The 16,516-nt window shown below is 46.9% G+C and overlaps 2 protein-coding genes across 5 annotated transcripts in view; one reads left to right on the plus strand and one right to left on the minus strand.

Annotated features, from left to right (window-relative positions):
* Positions 1-231: 231 nt before the first annotated feature.
* On the minus strand, positions 232-6,724 carry UBIAD1 (UbiA prenyltransferase domain containing 1). 4 transcript variants are annotated; one of them, XM_015409468.1, is made up of 3 exons: positions 6,691-6,724; positions 3,574-4,137; positions 232-893 (listed from the first exon to the last, which is right to left on the minus strand). In XM_015409468.1, the coding sequence occupies exons 2-3, from the start codon at positions 4,094-4,096 to the stop codon at positions 406-408; spliced, it is 1,011 nt and encodes a 336-aa protein (XP_015264954.1). In that variant the 5' UTR covers positions 4,097-4,137; positions 6,691-6,724; the 3' UTR covers positions 232-405. The 4 variants fall into 4 exon arrangements, with proteins under 4 accessions (XP_015264954.1, XP_015264951.1, XP_015264953.1 ...); XM_015409465.1 differs by lacking the exon at positions 6,691-6,724 and adding an exon at positions 5,806-5,840; XM_015409467.1 differs by lacking the exon at positions 6,691-6,724 and adding an exon at positions 5,693-5,738.
* Positions 6,725-14,037: 7,313 nt separating this feature from the next.
* MTOR (mechanistic target of rapamycin (serine/threonine kinase)) overlaps positions 14,038-16,516 on the plus strand; it is a 106,115-nt gene continuing 103,636 nt past the window's right edge. Inside the window, exons 1-2 of the mRNA XM_015409471.1 lie at positions 14,038-14,160; positions 14,735-14,843. Of these exons, the coding sequence (XP_015264957.1) occupies positions 14,041-14,160; positions 14,735-14,843 (229 nt within the window). The 5' untranslated portion in view covers positions 14,038-14,040. The remainder of the gene's footprint in view (positions 14,161-14,734; positions 14,844-16,516) is intronic.

Here is a 16,516-nt window from a genome sequence, read left to right on the forward strand (position 1 = left end):
CTGAGCTGAGACAAAAACGTGTGAGCCGGAGGCTAAAAAACTGTGACCTAGCTCACGCTAACTCAGCTCGGAGGGAACACTGGTCCTAGCCTAGAAAAGTATTAAATTAAAAAAATAAAATCAATGTGAAACAAAGTTATTCTCTATTTATTTATAACTTAAAGAGTTTAAAGTTTTATAATACAGTCTTTGTGAGATATATATATATAAACCTGTTATATAATAACCTTTTCAAGGAAGTATATGCACGGGGAGGCATATACAGGGTTGGCACGGTCCCAGACCTGGCAACGTCCCTCAGTGGTCACGGCCAACCCACAGTGGCCACCGGGAACCTCCCGGGGCTCTTCAGTCTCCGGAAGGCCAGAACAGACCCGCCTCTCCCAGCTCCTCGCCGACGACCTCCTACAGCTTGGGCAGGGAGCCCGGAGGCGCCAAGAGGATGCCAAAGACATAGAAGAGTCCCAAGAGGAGGTTGAGTTTGGCTGTCCTTTGGGGGATCTTGAGGAAGCTCTGGCTCCGGAACTGCCTCTCCAGCGAGAAGGCCATGGGGATGGTGAGCAGGGGCAGGGCCATGCTGATGGTGTAGCGGGTGGCCAGGACGCAGAAGATCAGGTACGGCAGGAAGAGGAGGGTGTTGTAGAGGACGTAGGAGAGGGTGGGGCCGATGAGGATGGCCAGGGTGACAATGCCCGCCTGCCGGTCGGACTCCATGTCCCGCGTGTTGTTGCTGTGCAGGATGGCCTCGGTGCTGAGGGCCAGGGGGACGGCGTAGAGGAAGGGCAGGGCGGAGAGGTAGCCCACCTGGACGGCATAGGCGAACATCACGGCCAGCGGCCCGAAGGTGATGAGGATCACCACGTCGCCCAGCGCCACGTACTTGAAGCCGATGCCTGCGACGGCAGCAGAGAATTTTTTTTTAAAATACATTTATTATAGAGCTCATTTAGATCATTAGTTGCTGCAGATTTTCCGGGTTGTGTGGCCGTGGTCTTGGCGTTGTAGGACCTGACGTTTCCCTTCTCTGCATCTGACAATAGCACTACAGAGAAGATTAGAATTTCAACAGCCAATCCACATACAAAAGAACCCACATACAAAAGAACCTCCTCAGGGAACAATCCATATACAAAAGAACCTCCACAGGAAAGCTCCTCCATTAGCATGTTCACAGCCTGGGGAGCTCAGCCCTACCCCACCTTCTGGAGTAGATATAAACTACCTGCCTGCCATTTTTCTTCTCACCTTGAGACAGAGAGTACTCCGTCTTTCTGTGTTATACCTCTGAGGATGACAGTCACAGTTACTGGCGAGACGTCAGGTCCTACAATGCCAAGACCACGGCCAGACAACCCGGAAAATCTACAGCAACTAATGAACTTCGGCTGTGAAAGCCTTCGACAACTCATTAAGATCGCTAGGTAACATCATTATTATCAGAATCCATGACTACTAGCACTTCCTAATTTTAACTCTGGACTGTTTTTAGGAGGTTTTAAGGTTGTTAAAAATTGTTATGTATATGTTTTATCCTGTTGTAAGCTGCCCTGAGCTGGCTTTGGCTGGGAGAGCGGGGTATAAATTTGAAAAATAAATAAATGAATAAATGAGTGAATTACCACTATAACAATCCAAAAAGGTAAGCCTTCTGTTAACCAGCCATAGTTTCACTAAAATCGATTCAAAAAAGGAAAGACAAAAAAATAACTAATACTACTACCAGGGGTCATTTCGTAGAAAAAGAGGTGCAGGAGCTCATTAGCATAACTCATAACATATTTGCATATGCCACACCCCCTGACATCATCGGAAGTGTGTCAGAAGGAAACACCCACTGCTCAGGCTCCACTGGACTGTTTTGGATTGCTAGCTATTGGGGGGGGGGACATGCAGATCTGTCCTCACAGAGGAGGGAGAGCTTGTACCTGAACAAAACTTGGTCTTAAAGGTGCTACTGGACTGTTTTGGATTGCTAGCTATGGGGGGGTGGGGGTGGGAACGCACAGAACTGCGAGAGAGCTTGTACCTAAAGGGGGGGCTCTGCAATTTATCTGGCTGCTTCTTGCTCCTCATGGCCCAACTGAGGGCTGCTGGGAGCAGGGGGCGGGGCTTGTTGCATGTGCCCGCCCCCTGAGCTCCTTACTGCCGGAGCTCCGCTCCTGTGGGCTCCTGCAGGAAATGACCCCTGAGTACTACTAATAACAAGAACATCAAACCATAATTTAAAAATACAGTAGAGTTCAGCAAAGAAAAGAAGCCCTCAAGCGCTTTGGAGTAAACCCTCAACAGCATTATTTTGCAATGAAGGACTTGCTTGTCGGGGGCTGCCTTGAACCCCCATGTGGTGAACTGTGTTGTGAACAGACAAAGCTGCCTTCTACTGAGTCAGGCCAGTGGCCTGCCTCACTCAGCATGGTCTGCTCTGACTGGCAGCCGCTCTCCAGAATCTCAGAAAGAAGAAGAGATGGGATTGATGCCCCGCCCTTCACTTGGTCTCTCAGAGCGGCTTACAAGCTCCTTTCCCTTCCCCTCCCCCCCACAACAGACACCCTGTGAGGTAGGTGGGGCTGAGAGAGCTCTTGACAGAAACGGCTCTTTTTCAAGGACAGCTCTTATCAGAACTAGGGCTTGCCCAAGGTCATCCAGCCAGCTGCAAGTGGAGGAGTGGGGAATCAAACCCGGTTCTCCCAGATCAGAGTCCGCACACTTAACCACGACACCAAACTGGCTCTCCAGAGAAAGGTCTTTGGAAACCATATCCAGAATGGTACTCCTCTCCCTGAACCTCAACCTTTAGCTTTGTTACAGTTCAGGGAATTCTTGTGATGCTGCAGCTCACATCAGGGTTGGGGAGACCCAGGTTCAAATCCCCACGAAGCTCAATGGGCGACCTTTGACCAGAAATAACTTTTAACCCAACATACCTCTCTGTGACAAGAAAATGGAGGAAAGAAGTGTGTAAGCCACTCTGAACGCTTTGGAAGACGGGCAGGATAAAAATGAATAGACGGGCTTACGTAGGTTTTGGCCTTCCCCAATTGCACCTCAGAAGAAATTATGCAGGACAGATTACGTAATTTAAGACAGCATACCAGTTTATTAATTTGAATAACCCACATAGGTTAGAACATAAGTGTCAAACATAAGGCCCGGGGGCCGGAACCTGCCCGTCCAGGGCTTTTATGTGACCCGTGAGCAACTGGCGCAAGGGCGGAGCCACTCCATTGCGGCTTCAGCATGGCGGAACAACCTCATCTGCAGCAGTCAAGCATCGTGGGAGCATCTGCCCAGCACTGCCCAGCACTGCGCTGCTGCCACTCCAGCCCTCCGATGTGGGTTTTCCTCTGGACTCCCCTCCCAGCCCATGGGGCCCTGCACTGACATTTATGTCAGATCCGGCCCTTGTAACAAATGAGTTCGACACCTCTGGGTTAGAGAATCTTGAGCAGCATGTCAGCAAAGCAACTTGCCCACAGGAGGATCCAACCTCTCCACCCCAACTGTAGATGTCAGCCTCTCTCCTCTCCCCACTCCCCCCCCACAGGATAAAGGAACAAGGCCACATGTCCTTACCTCCAGTGTAAAGGAAGGAGCTAGAGAGTCCTCCGAAGTAGATCAGGGCCAGATGCTCCAACTTCAAGGTTGAGAGGCAGTAGAGGCAGGCGGCTGAGATGCAGCCAAGGGTGTATAAGAAGACGCCAAATCTGACCACGTCTTGAGGCTCCAAGATCCGGTCTACAAGAGTCCGGTCATCGCTCTTCTTGTGATCGATGCCTTTGGAGAAGTCGTAGTAGGTATTCACAAGGTTCCCGGCCCCATGGACAGCCAAGACAGTAACCGCACTGCCCACCAGTAGTCCGGGATCTAGAGTCCCCTGAGACCGATAGGCTAGGGCACTGCCCAGGGCCACCGGTGTCAAGGAGGCGCTGAAACTCCAAGGCCGGAGGGCCAGGACATAGGAAGCGCACTTGTGTCTCCAGGTTCTGGGGGGGCCCTTCTCAGAGCCAAGCAGGCCCGCCCCCTGATCTCCCACCTCACTCTCTCGGAGGTTTTCCGCAACGATATTGATCTTTTCCGCTTCCTCTTCTGCTTCCATGGTTTCACTAGCTGTTGCAAGTTTAGGTGTCAGAAGGAGACCTGAAAAACAACGGAAGGATGTCTGTAGTGTAATCACACCCCTGCAGGGGAAACAAACAATCATCAAGACACAACTGCAGTTGCTCCAGATCTTGGTCGCAGAGATCACATTAGTGAAAATGGAAGCCTCTCTAGCGAATCATATCACAACACGAAGCGAGAGTGAGACACGAGAGCCATACGGTGTTGGAAATGGTATATACTGCACACACTTTATGGTCATATTTGATTGCTGTCACCACAGCTGAATATTGCCCCGACTGAACACCCTCCAAATTGCATGCCCAGCCCTATATAAACAGTCTTCCTGTGAAGAAGCTTCATTTGAAACCGATCTAACCTCACAACATTTGCAACCATGTCACAAATCACAGCAACTAACTGAGCTTCTCTGCTTTGCACCAAGACTTATATCCACTTGCATAACTGTAAGACTGAATGGGTCCCAAAACTGCCCCCTTAAACACAAGACACAGCAGGCCACAGGTAAGCAGAAGGTTACTCTGTGCAGCAAAGAGCTGGCAAATCACTCAGAGAAGCAAGCCAAGCTTCATATCACAATGTTCATTCACCCTGTTGCAGTGGCATTATTCCATCCGCACCTCCCACTCATTTGAGTCACAAGGCTGCTCTTCCCACTCAAGTAAAGACCCAAATGAGTCTCTGACTTACACAAAACCACACACACACACAGAGAAAGCCATAACTTTGGAGGGACCCAAACTACCCCCCCCACTCCACTCCCAATAGGGTACTGCAAAGCAACATATCGAACAGCCAAGATCCCAGCAGCATATTCAAACAAGTACAACCCATTCCACTTAAAACGAGACATGCTACAAACAACAGCAGAAGGACACTAAGGAAAGAGGAGAAGAAACCCTTTCCAAGGTCACTAGGCAGTACAAGTTGAAGGAACTCCACGACTGACTTCAAAAGATCCCAAACTTCGGCAAAACACACCAACGAAACCCCCGTAAACATTGAGTGAAGGCTGTAGCACCACAAATGGCAGGTGTCCAGGTTTAAGCTCCAGTTACAGAACCTCAGGGAGGAGGCGTGGAGAGAGGGGGAACTTTTTTGGCCCAGGATCTATGCTCCCTCTAAGCTGTGGAGTCTTGGGAGCAAAAATTCCACTTTGTGAGCTACCGGCATTAAAGTTGTGAGCAGGAGATTTGGCTGCTGCATAAATCAGTTTGCTCCGGAGCCCTCCTGCGTGAGCGGAGACAAAAACGTGTGAGCCGGAGGCTAAAAAACTGTGATCTGGCTCACACGAACTCAGCTCACACTAACACTGCCCAGGACTCCGGAAAGCTACTGCCCATCAGAAGACACAACAGCAACGAGCTGGCTCCTTACAGATCAGCTCGGGTCTCTAAGAGCACACAGGAGGGACCGTTTCAGCAGGTAGACATCTCCCCCCCACGCAGACCCCCAGCGTTCATAAAGGCAGCTCTGTCTGTTGAACATCTGCCTGCTGTTCAAAGCAAAGGAACCCTGCCAAGCTGTCACCCTCGCGCCCAAAGGGAGTGCAACCCAAGGTCCTAGTCCCCACCAGCATCCTGCCTCCAACAGGCATCCCTTGCAACAGACTCTCTAGTTGTACGGGAGGCGGCCAGAGCAGGACAGGAACGCCACTTCTCCCCTTAAGAGTTTCTCCCCGCTCACCTCTGCCTGCGCCTGCGCCATCCACGCAGCCCACGCCTCGCTCCTTGGCTTCCCAAGGTGGTTCGTCCCCGAATGTCGACCGGTAGGAAACTAAGTCCCGTGGTTCAAAGTTCCCCCTCCTTTTCTTACGCCAAAGTTAGGGAAGGGTTTCCTGCCGAGTTAGCAATGCAGACTTAGGACACGTTTACTTAGCAGTAAGTCCCGTTGTGTTCAGTGGGGCTGCCTAGGAGTGCGGTCTTCTGTGCTACAGAGCAAAGTTGGAGTCCAGTGGCACCTTTAAGACCAACAAAGTTTAATTCTGGGTAGAAGCTTTCATGTGAAAAAGTATCTGAGGAAGTGTGCATGCACCCGAAAGCTTAGCTTACACCCAGAATTAAACTTTGTTGGTCTTAAAGGTGCCACTGGACTCGAACTGTGTTCTGTTGCTTCGGACCAACTTGGCTACCCTAGTTCTGTGCAAGTTTACCCAGGAGTAAGCCCTATGACATTCAGTGGCGTGCGTTCCCTCCTAAAAACGTTGAGATAGAAATGCCTGCTTTATACAGAATCAGACCTTCAGTCTGCAGGATCATTGCTGTTTACTCAGTCTGGCAGCGGCTCTCCAGGGTGTCAGGCAGAGATCTTTCGCATTATCTGTTGCCAGATCCAAGAGAGGTTGGGGATTGAACCCGGGATCATTCTGCATGCCAAGCAGATGCTCTAACAAATGAGCCACAACCCCTCCCTTGCGCCACTTGCATTTCACGGTTTAGGAGACTACGCTTCCTATTTGTTTGTACCTCTTTAAACTTGTGTGCGCAATCAACTGATTGAGATCTGTGAAATTTAGAATACTCTGCGCGCATTTGGGGGTAAAAGAAATAAATTTGATGCGCTTCTACTCACGTTACTACGGTATCGTGCCCTTGGCGCAGTTGGCTCCAAAAGGTGAATGAGGGTCCCCTTTGAGCGCTCGCTCGCAACCACAGAGATGCTAGGCGCTGACCGGTTCCGCTCCGTAAACAACAAAATAAAAGTTTTCACCCATGTGTGTATACTAGTTCATGGCTTCAAGGAAGGGCGGATGTGATGACCCATGCCCGTTTTCCGCCTCCTTCACCATTGACTCTTTCCCAATGTCAATCTGCTACTGCCCGCCTTTGATTGGACCAAACCTCAGAAGGGAGGCGGAGGAAAAGATGATCCCGGCAGGCGGGTGGAGGCGGGACTAACGCGTCACACCCACAATCCCCGCCTTCCCCGAGATTCGATTGACTGGGGCCTTGTCCGTCGAGCAATCTCTGGTGCGTGATTGGTCGGTCGGGCCGCACGGGCCGCCGTGTTGACAGGAGGGAGGAAGAGGAGGAGGAAAGGAAGGGAAAGAAGCGAGGCGAGCGGCGTCCGGAGCCGGGGCCGAAGCGGAGGATGCATTAGAAGGGCAGGAGCCGGTCGAAGGAGGGGGCGGTGGGGGAGGCGCTTGGTGAGTGAGGGGCGAGGGGGAGGCCTCGAGGCCCTTCCCGCCTTTTTTCCCTCCCGAGCACCCCTCCCCCACGTCAGTTTACCTCAGGATTTGAAACTTCAGGAGGGGGAGTTGCTATTATTTATTTATTTGTTCGTAATTATTGATGATGATGATTAGACCGTGTATTAGCAATCGTAAATGCGATGAGGGTGGCCAACGCGCAAGATCAGGGGCCATAGTAGGCGACGCTGTACCTTGCTCAGGTTGCCAACCTCCTGGCGGGGCCTGGAGAGTGGGGGGCCTCTAAGACGTCGACAGTTTCTAAAATAATTTTTAAAAACTATCCCCCCCACGGAAAAAAAAGACTGGGGGGGGGGTTTTCCAGTGTTTCCTCTAAGCTGGGCTAGTGTGAGCCGGCTCACAGTTTCTTCAGCCTCCGGCTCACACTTTTTTTGTCTTAGCTCAGGAAGGAGGGCTCCAGAGCAAACTAATTTCTGCAGCAGCCCAATCGCTCGCTCACAACTTTGATGCCAGGAGCTCGCAAAGTAGAATTTTTGCTCACAGGACTCCACAGCGTAGAGGGAGCATTGGATGGGCTGCCATGTTAGTCTGTCTGTAGCGATAGAAAAGAGCCAAGAGCAGTGTTCCCTCTAAGCTGAGTTAGTCTGAGCTAGCTCACAGTTCTTTAGCCCTCCGGCTCACACATTTTCGTCTGCGCTCAGGAAGGATGGCTCCGGAGCAAACTAATTGATGCAGCAGCTAAATCGCTCGCTCACAACTTTGATGCCAGTGGCTCACAAAGTAGAATTCTTGCTCACAAGACTCCACATTGGCCAAGAGTCCAGGAGCACCTTAAAGACTAACAAAATATGTGGCAGGCAATGCTCCCTCTAAGATGTGGAGTCTTGTGAGCAAAAATTCTACTTTGTGAGCTCCTGGCATTAAAATAGTGAGCGAGCGAGTTGGCTACTGCATCAATGAGTTTGCTCTGGAGCCCTCCTTCCTGAGCGGAGACGAAAATGTGTGAGCTGGAGGCTAAAAAACTGTGAGCCAGCTCACACTGACTCAGCTTAGAGGAAACACTGGTGGTAGTGGAGGAGCTTTCCGGAGTCACTGCTCACTTCTTCAGATGGACGATGCTTGGATCCCTCAGCGTCTCGTCAAGTTAAGCCCTGACTCGCACGTGCATATCCATCGCTGAGTGGAAGGACAGACCAAGTCTCTGTCCTTTATTAATAATAAGCTCCTTTGGCTGGAGGTCCTGAGCCAACGAAGCCTCTATCGACAGAATCTGTCATCATTTCCCTAATATTCTCCTTGCCATCTCCAGATATAATCTGGCAGCTACCAGCGTGTTCCAGACAGGGTCCCAAAGCATGACAGATTTAACTCTTTTGTATGCAAAAAGCCCCAAAGAGGCTCTGGTTATCTTTGTACACAAACTTCCCAGCTTAACAGATCCTTAACAGATGTCCTAAGCAAGGCTCCCTCTAAGCTGTGGAGTCTTGTGAGCAAAAATCCTACTTTGTGAGCTCCTGACCTTAAAGTTGCGAGCCAGCGATTTGACCGCTGCATAAATGAGTTTGCTCTGGAGGCCCAACCTTCCTGAGCAAAGACAAAGAATGTGTGAGCCGGAGGCTAAAAAACTGAGCTAGCTCACACTAGCCCAGCTTAGAGGGAACAGGGCTCCAGAGCAAACTGATTTATGCAGGAGCCAAACTGCTCGCTCACAGCTTTAGTGCCAGTCGCTCACAAAGCAGAATTTTTTGCTCACCAGACTCCACAGCTTAGAGGGAGCGTTGCTGGGGTCCTACTTGGGGACTCTTCAGCTATATGAGAAAACACAATTTTTGTAATATAAATTTCTAGCCCAATCGGATCATTCACAGTATCAGTTTTCGTGAGTCAAAGCTCGCTTCGTGAGATGGTCCAGAATTTACAAAAAAAAAGAGAAAGAAAATAGTTTTGTGAATTTAACTAGGAAGAAATGTACTACCTCCCCCCCCCACAGGACTGAGCATGGTCCTGGAGGCAACTGAAAGTGAACTGAAGGCAAAAAAGGGGAAGGGGGGCTGCCTGAGAAGCCCGGGGGAAGAGAATTTGGGGGATGGATTGGGATTTCCAAATGCTCTCCCCTCCATGGGCCGCCAACTTTAACACAATACTTTGTTTCTAAAAGCAACTGTTTGAATGAATGCAGATTAGAAACGGCCTCAGATCTTTAGGTTTGCCCACTTCCAGGTGAGACCTGGAGATCTCCAGAAATGATAACTGATCTTTAGACTACAGGCATCAGTTCCCTTTGGAGAAAATGGCTGGTTTGGAGGGTGGACTCTGGCATTGTACCCCACTGAGGTCCCTCCCGTCCCTAAATCCCACCCTCCAAAAGCTCCACTCCCAAAATCTCCAGGAATTTTCCAACCCAGAGTTGGAAACCTTGGAAACCCTCCCAAGGATCCTTAGAAACCCTCCCAAGGATCCTCCTCTTGATTTTCTTCTCAGCTCTCAATAAGAAACTCCTCTACTCTTCATTGGTCTTATTTAAACGTTTACAGAAATATATGAATGGTAAATATAATGTGTTTAATAATGTACATCCCTAATTCTTATTATGATCATTAATTTTATGGTTCAAAGCATGTGTTTTCTTTTTATTACAATTGTAACACATGCGATAATCATTATAATATCATTGCTGCTGTAATTGCATCAGTGTAACTGGCGTGATCTGGTCCATGGGTCCGCGAAGAGTCGGACTCGACTGTGCGACTGAACAACAACAACAACATTAAAACAGTAGTAATATATTCCATATAAAGGTTATAATAGTTCTATGATTACACCGTGTCAGGTAATATCGGGTTATAACTACAATGTACTGGAAGAATAGCATTATATATGAATATAACCATTCTAATTTGTTGCACTATGTAGTGTACTGGATTATATCCTACTGCTCAGCTGCTGAATACAGGGCTTTCTTCATCTCAACAAACCGTCCACCAGCAGAAGTTACTTTTTCTCTAGAATGAGGCTTTCTGCACTGGAGGGATTCTCAGCTGAGTGGGGATACAGGATACAACCCCATATAATATTATATAGGGTTTTATGTATGGCCAGGAATCTCGTAGAAAAAATGGTGTGGCCTTTATAGTCAACAAGAGAGTGCAAAAGTCAGTACTGGGATACAATCTCAAAAATGACAGAATGATTTCTGTCCGATTCCAAGGCAAACCATTCAACATCACAGTAATCCAAGTCTATGCCCCAACCACTGATGCAGAAGAGGCTGAAGTGGACCGGTTCTATGAAGACCTACAACACCTTATAGAACTAACACCAAAAAATGATGTCCTCATCATCATAGGGGACTGGAATGCTAAAGTAGGAAGTCAAAAGGTAACTGGAATAACAGACAAGTTTGGCCTTGGAAAGCAAAATGAAGCAGGGCAAAGGTTAACAGAGTTTTGTCAAGAGAACACACTGGTCATAGCGAACACCCTTTTCCAACAACCTAAGAGGCGACTCTACACATGGACATCACCAGATGGGCAACACCGAAATCAGATTGACTATATAATTTGCAGTCAAAGATGGAGAAGCTCTATCCAGTCAGTAAAAACAAGACCTGGAGCTGACTGTGGTTCAGATCATGAGCTACTCATTGCAAAATTCAGACTTAAATTGAAGAAAATCGGGAAAACCACGACGCCATTCAGGTTTAACCTAGATCGCATCCCTGATGAATATACAGTAGAGGTGAAGAATAGATTCAAGGGTCTGGATTTGATAGATAGAGTGCCTGAAGAACTATGGACAGAGGTTCGTGACATTGTACAGGAAGCAGCAATCACCACCATCCCAAAGAAAAAGAAATGCAAGAAAGCAAAGTGGCTTTCTGATGAGGCTTTACAAATAGCAGAGGAAAGAAGGAAAGCGAAAGGCAAAGGCGAAAAGGAAAGATTTACCCAACTGAACGCAGATTTCCAGAGAACAGCAAGGAGAGATAAGGAGGCCTTCCTGAATGAACAGTGCAAAGTAATAGAAGAAAACAATAGAATGGGAAGGACTAGAGATCTCTTCAAGAAAATTGGAGAAATCAAGGGAGCGTTCCATGCAAAGCTGGCCATGATAAAGGACAAAAACGGTAGGGACCTAACAGAAGCAGAAGAGATTAGGAAAAGATGGCAAGAATACACAGAAGAACTATACAAGAAAGACCTCGATGTCCTTGACAACCACGACGGTATAATCACTGACCTCGAGCCAGACATCCTGGAATGTGAAGTTAAATGGGCCTTAGAAAGCATTACTAACAACAAAGCTAGTGGAGGTGATGGTATCCCAGCTGAGCTATTCAAAGTCTTAGAAGAGGATGCTGTTAAAGTTCTGCACTCCATTTGCCAGCAAATTTGGAAAACGCAACAGTGGCCACAGGATTGGAAAAGATCAGTATACATTCCAATCCCAAAGAAGGGCAATGCCAAGGAATGTTCAAACTATCGCACAATTGCACTCATATCACACGCTAGCAAGGTCATGCTCAAGATCCTACAAGCTAGGCTTCAACAGTACGTGGATAGAGAACTACCAGAAGTACAAGCTGGGTTTCGAAGAGGTAGAGGAACGAGAGATCATATTGCCAACATTCGCTGGATTATGGAGAAAGCAAGAGAGTACCAGAAAAATATCTACTTCTGCTTCATTGACTATGCTAAAGCCTTTGACTGTGTGGATCACAACAAACTATGGCAGGTCCTTAAAGAGATGGGAGTACCAGACCACCTCACATGTCTCTTGAGAAACCTGTATAAGGGCCAAGAAGCGACAGTTAGAACCGGATACGGAACAACTGATTGGTTCAGCATAGGAAAAGGAGTACGACAAGGATGTATACTGTCACCTTGCTTATTTAATATATATGCAGAGTACATCATGCGAAATGCTGGCCTGGATGAATCACAAGCGGGAATTAAGATTGCTGGGGAAAAGATCAACAACCTCAGATATGCAGATGATACCACTCTAATGGCTGAAAGTGAAGAGGATCTAAAGAACCTCTTGCTCAGAGTAAAAGAGGAGAGCGCAAAAGTGGGCTTGAAGCTCAACATCAAAAAAACTAAGATCATGGCATCCGGCCCCATCACTCCTTGGCAAATAGAAGGGGAAGTCGTGGAAGTAGTGACAGACTTCACGTTCCTGGGATCCCAGATCACCGCAGACTGTGACTGCAGCCATGAAATTAAAAGACGCCTGCTCCTTGGGAGGAAAGCGATGGCGAACCTAAACAGCATGATAAAAAGTAGAGACATCACCCTGCCAACAAAAGTCCGCATGGTCAAAGCAATGGTATTCCCAGTAGTCATGTATGGCTGCGAGAGCTGGACTATAAGGAAGGCCGAGCGCCGAAGAATAGATTCTTTTGAACTATGGTGCTGGAGGAGACTCTTGAGAGTCCCTTGGACTGCAAGAAGAACAAATCAGTCAATCCTCAAAGAAATCAACCCTGACTGTTCCCTGGAAGGCCAGATAATGAAACTGAAGCTCAAATACTTTGGCCACCAAATGAGAAGGGAGCACTCACTGGAGAAGACCCTGATGCTGGGAAAGATTGAAGGTCAAAGAAGACGGGGACGGCAAAGGATGAGATGGTTAGACAGTGTCATCGATGCAACGAACATGAAATTGAGCCAGCTTCAGAGGACGGCGGAAGACAGGAGGGCCTGGCGGGAGATGATCCATGGGGTCGCGAAGAGTCGGACTCGACTGTGCGACTGAACAACAACAACAACAAATTTTCAAGCTACTTTTCCACTCAGTGCCCCAGGGCAGCAAATGATAATTTTAAAACAAGCTTAAAAATTCATCCATCCATATATATTTAAAAAGCAGTTAAAACAAAAAACACAGACGCATGAAAGGGTAGGCAGGTCAGTTATATACGGAGATGTCTTAATCACTTCCTACCAAATGTCATTATTATGGTTGTTAATACGGTGTTATGATTTGTGTTATTCCTAATGTTGCTATACATAATCTTTTGTGTCTCGTTAACTTTATTTCTCATTAATAATAAATGAGAATAATTTAACAAGTGAATACGTTCTCAGAGCAACACTATTCAGAGTTACTCCAGTCTTAACCAGTGTTCCCTCTAAGCTGAGTTAATGTGAGCTAGCTTCTTAGCCTCCAGCTCACACATTTTTGTCTTCGCTCAGGAAGGATGGCTCCCAAGCAAACTAATTTATGCAGTATCCAAATCGCTCGCTCACGACTTTAATGCTAGGAGCTCACAAAGTAGAGTTTTTGCTCACAAGACTCCACAGCTTAGAGGGAACATTGGTCTTAACCCAGATGAAGCCTGTCGGTTTAAAGTGAACTAAAGCTGCTCAAGATTGCACTGTCAATATGGTAATAGGAAGAAGTATTGCATTAATAAGTGGTTGGTATTATTAACAAGAAATTCTATTTCATTCAGTGGGGCTTGTTCCCAAGAAAGTGTTCTGAGGATTGCAGCCTTAGTATATTACTATCGTTAATACTGGTATAATTTATTACAGTAAGTAAATTGATGTTTTGCTTTCAATAATTACAAGGAATAACTGGTTGACAAGCTGCTACTAAGAATGTAAGCGGGCTTCTGGCTCAGACCAGAGTTCCTTCCCTCAAAAAAGTGCCCTTTGCCGAGTGAACAAAGCTGAGCTGCAGCCTCCCTTCAACTCATGGCCTTTTTTCCCCCCCTGCCTCAGAAGACCAAGCGGACTTGATGCCCCGTGCTCTGACTTGCCGCCACCATGTCGGGGACGGTCACTATCCTCCAGCAGTTTGCCAGCGGCCTCAAGAGCCGCAACGAAGAGACCAGAGCAAAAGCCGCCAAAGATTTGCAGCATTATGTCACCATGGAACTCCGGGAGGTGAGTAGCACAAGGGAGAGGGTCACCTTCTTAGCCACCACCTGGGACCCGGAGGTGCGGATCTACCCGAAGGGCAGGTTTTCCTCTCCCTCCCTTCACCCTCTCCTGCTCCACTGCAGCTCAGCCAATGAACGCAGAATCCAGGGTTCTTAAGAGCCTGCTGGGTCCACTTGAGCTGTTCATTTTAAGAAGTTAATTATTTTTTTGCTACCTGCTGTGTCGGTATTTTTTTTTAATCTAAATCTCATGCTTTAAAAATGTTAAAAGATGAGTAATGTTGGTGCTGGGGGTGTTATAATTTTGAGGGAATCGTTTTATTCATTTTTATTGCTGTAATTTCAGTGTCACCTAAACTGCTCCAAGGAGAATGTGTGGAAGGCTAAAATATTAGAAACAAACAAAACTGTTGGAAATTTCATTCACTAAGGCACCAGGAAGTTAGTATAAGAGAAATCTGTTAGTCTGGGCCTGCATTCTTCTTTACCCGCCACCCCTCGACGTATTACTTGAGATAATCACAGCCAGGAAAAAGCTACTAAGTGGGGTTGACATTTTTTTCCTTTTTCCTGCACAGATGAGTCAAGAGGAATCCACTCGTTTCTATGATCAGCTAAATCATCACATCTTCGAGCTCGTCTCCAGTTCAGATGCGAATGAGAGGAAAGGAGGCATTTTGGCTATAGGTGAGTATGCCTACATCTGTCTAACTAAAGGATACCTTCTGGTGAGAAGTTCTTCTCTTGGTTGCCTTAGCAAGCCACAAATCAATTGATTACGCATTTAGTAAATTGCTGTTCTATTTTTTTTTTTTAAAGGACCGTTGTGAAAAAATAAAAACAGCTGAAACAGCAGCTGAGAAACAGGCTACACATGCTCACGTGTGAAGAAAACTCACTCATAAGCTGTTTTTGTTGCTTTAGAGTTAATCTGCATACCGTTGTCATTCATCTTATGACTCGCTTTTCTTCCTGCAACGCTCAAAGTAACTTAGAACAAAAAGAAGCAAAACTTTTAAAACATGAATTAACAGAACAGTCACGAACAGTGTTTCCTCTAAGCTGAGTTAGTGTGAGCGAGGTCACAGTTTTTTAGCCTCCAGCTCACCCATTTTTGTCTTAGCTCAGGAAGGAGGGCTCCAGAGCAAATTAATTTATGCAGTAGCCAAATGGCTTGCTCACAACTTTAATGCCAGTTGCTCACAAAGTAGAATTTTTGCTCATGAGACTCCAAAGCTTAGATGGAGCATTGGTTAAGAAGAGCAGAAGAGGAGGCAGTGTGCAGTGTAGTGGTTAGAGGGGGGTTAGTCTAGGATTGGGGGGAGACCCAGATTTAGATCCCCTGAAAATTGTTGAATGATCTCAGTTCAGTCACGCTGTGTTAGCCTAACCTACCTCAAAGGGTTTCCTATGAGGGTAAAACAGAGGAAGGGAGAAACACGCAAGAACATAAAACTGTTCACATCAGAGGAACGAAGGCACGTTGTTGATTTTTAGTTATGAAGGAAACAGGAGCACAGCGGACAGCTGTATGCCCTGTGCAGCCTTGTTCCTTACCCATCCTCATGTAACGTGTGATCAGTTTTTAGTACAGTAATCAAATAGGTGTATGGAGGCGGGGGAGAGGGGCTTCAGTGTTTCCAGAAAGTCAAGCAAACTTAGCACTGAGGCCTCTTCCGTTTTTGTTCCTTTTGCTGTGTTGTTTTTCCAGAATTTAGGTACCTTGGTTTATTGGGTTTTTTTTAACGGTCAAAGAACCTGTTGCAAAGGATTCTGGGACGTATTCTAAAGAGTGCCCTTGATTCTACCAGCGCACCAGCCAGGCCTGATGGGATCTTGGTTCTCCTTGTATGAACTGAGAGCATGCCCTAGAACACACCTGGGGCTTTGCATTGCTGGGGAAGATTGGTAGTAGGTGAGCGGATTGCTTTTGGAGAAGCTTAGCTGGCATTACTGATGTACTCATGTAAGGATTCTTGATCATCTTATGAGCAATCCCAAGGTTTTCCTGGAGCATGGTTTGCAAACCAGTGACATTTTATCTTTTTTTTTTAATTATATTTTTATTCTTTTACTTAAAAGTACATTCAAATGCAGAGAAAGAAACAGCACAAACTCAAAAGCATCCAAGCGGTATACAGTAAATGAGTGTATAGTGGTTAAACTATGAACTTTAAGGAACCCTGGTTAAAATCTAAATGATCTTATTTACTATACTTTACTCAACATTTCATCTTTTGACTGGGTTAAAAGAATTAGTTATCTGTACTGGGGGAGCCAAAAGGTTTCGTTTTTCTCTTGTTTCCCACTCTGTTATCTTATGTATTTCCCCTGTCACTCACAGGTTCAATTTGAAAGCA

This window comes from Gekko japonicus, unplaced genomic scaffold (assembly GCF_001447785.1).
Source record: "Gekko japonicus isolate JY-2015 unplaced genomic scaffold, Gekko_japonicus_V1.1 scaffold916, whole genome shotgun sequence".
Taxonomy (NCBI): domain Eukaryota; kingdom Metazoa; phylum Chordata; class Lepidosauria; order Squamata; family Gekkonidae; genus Gekko; species Gekko japonicus.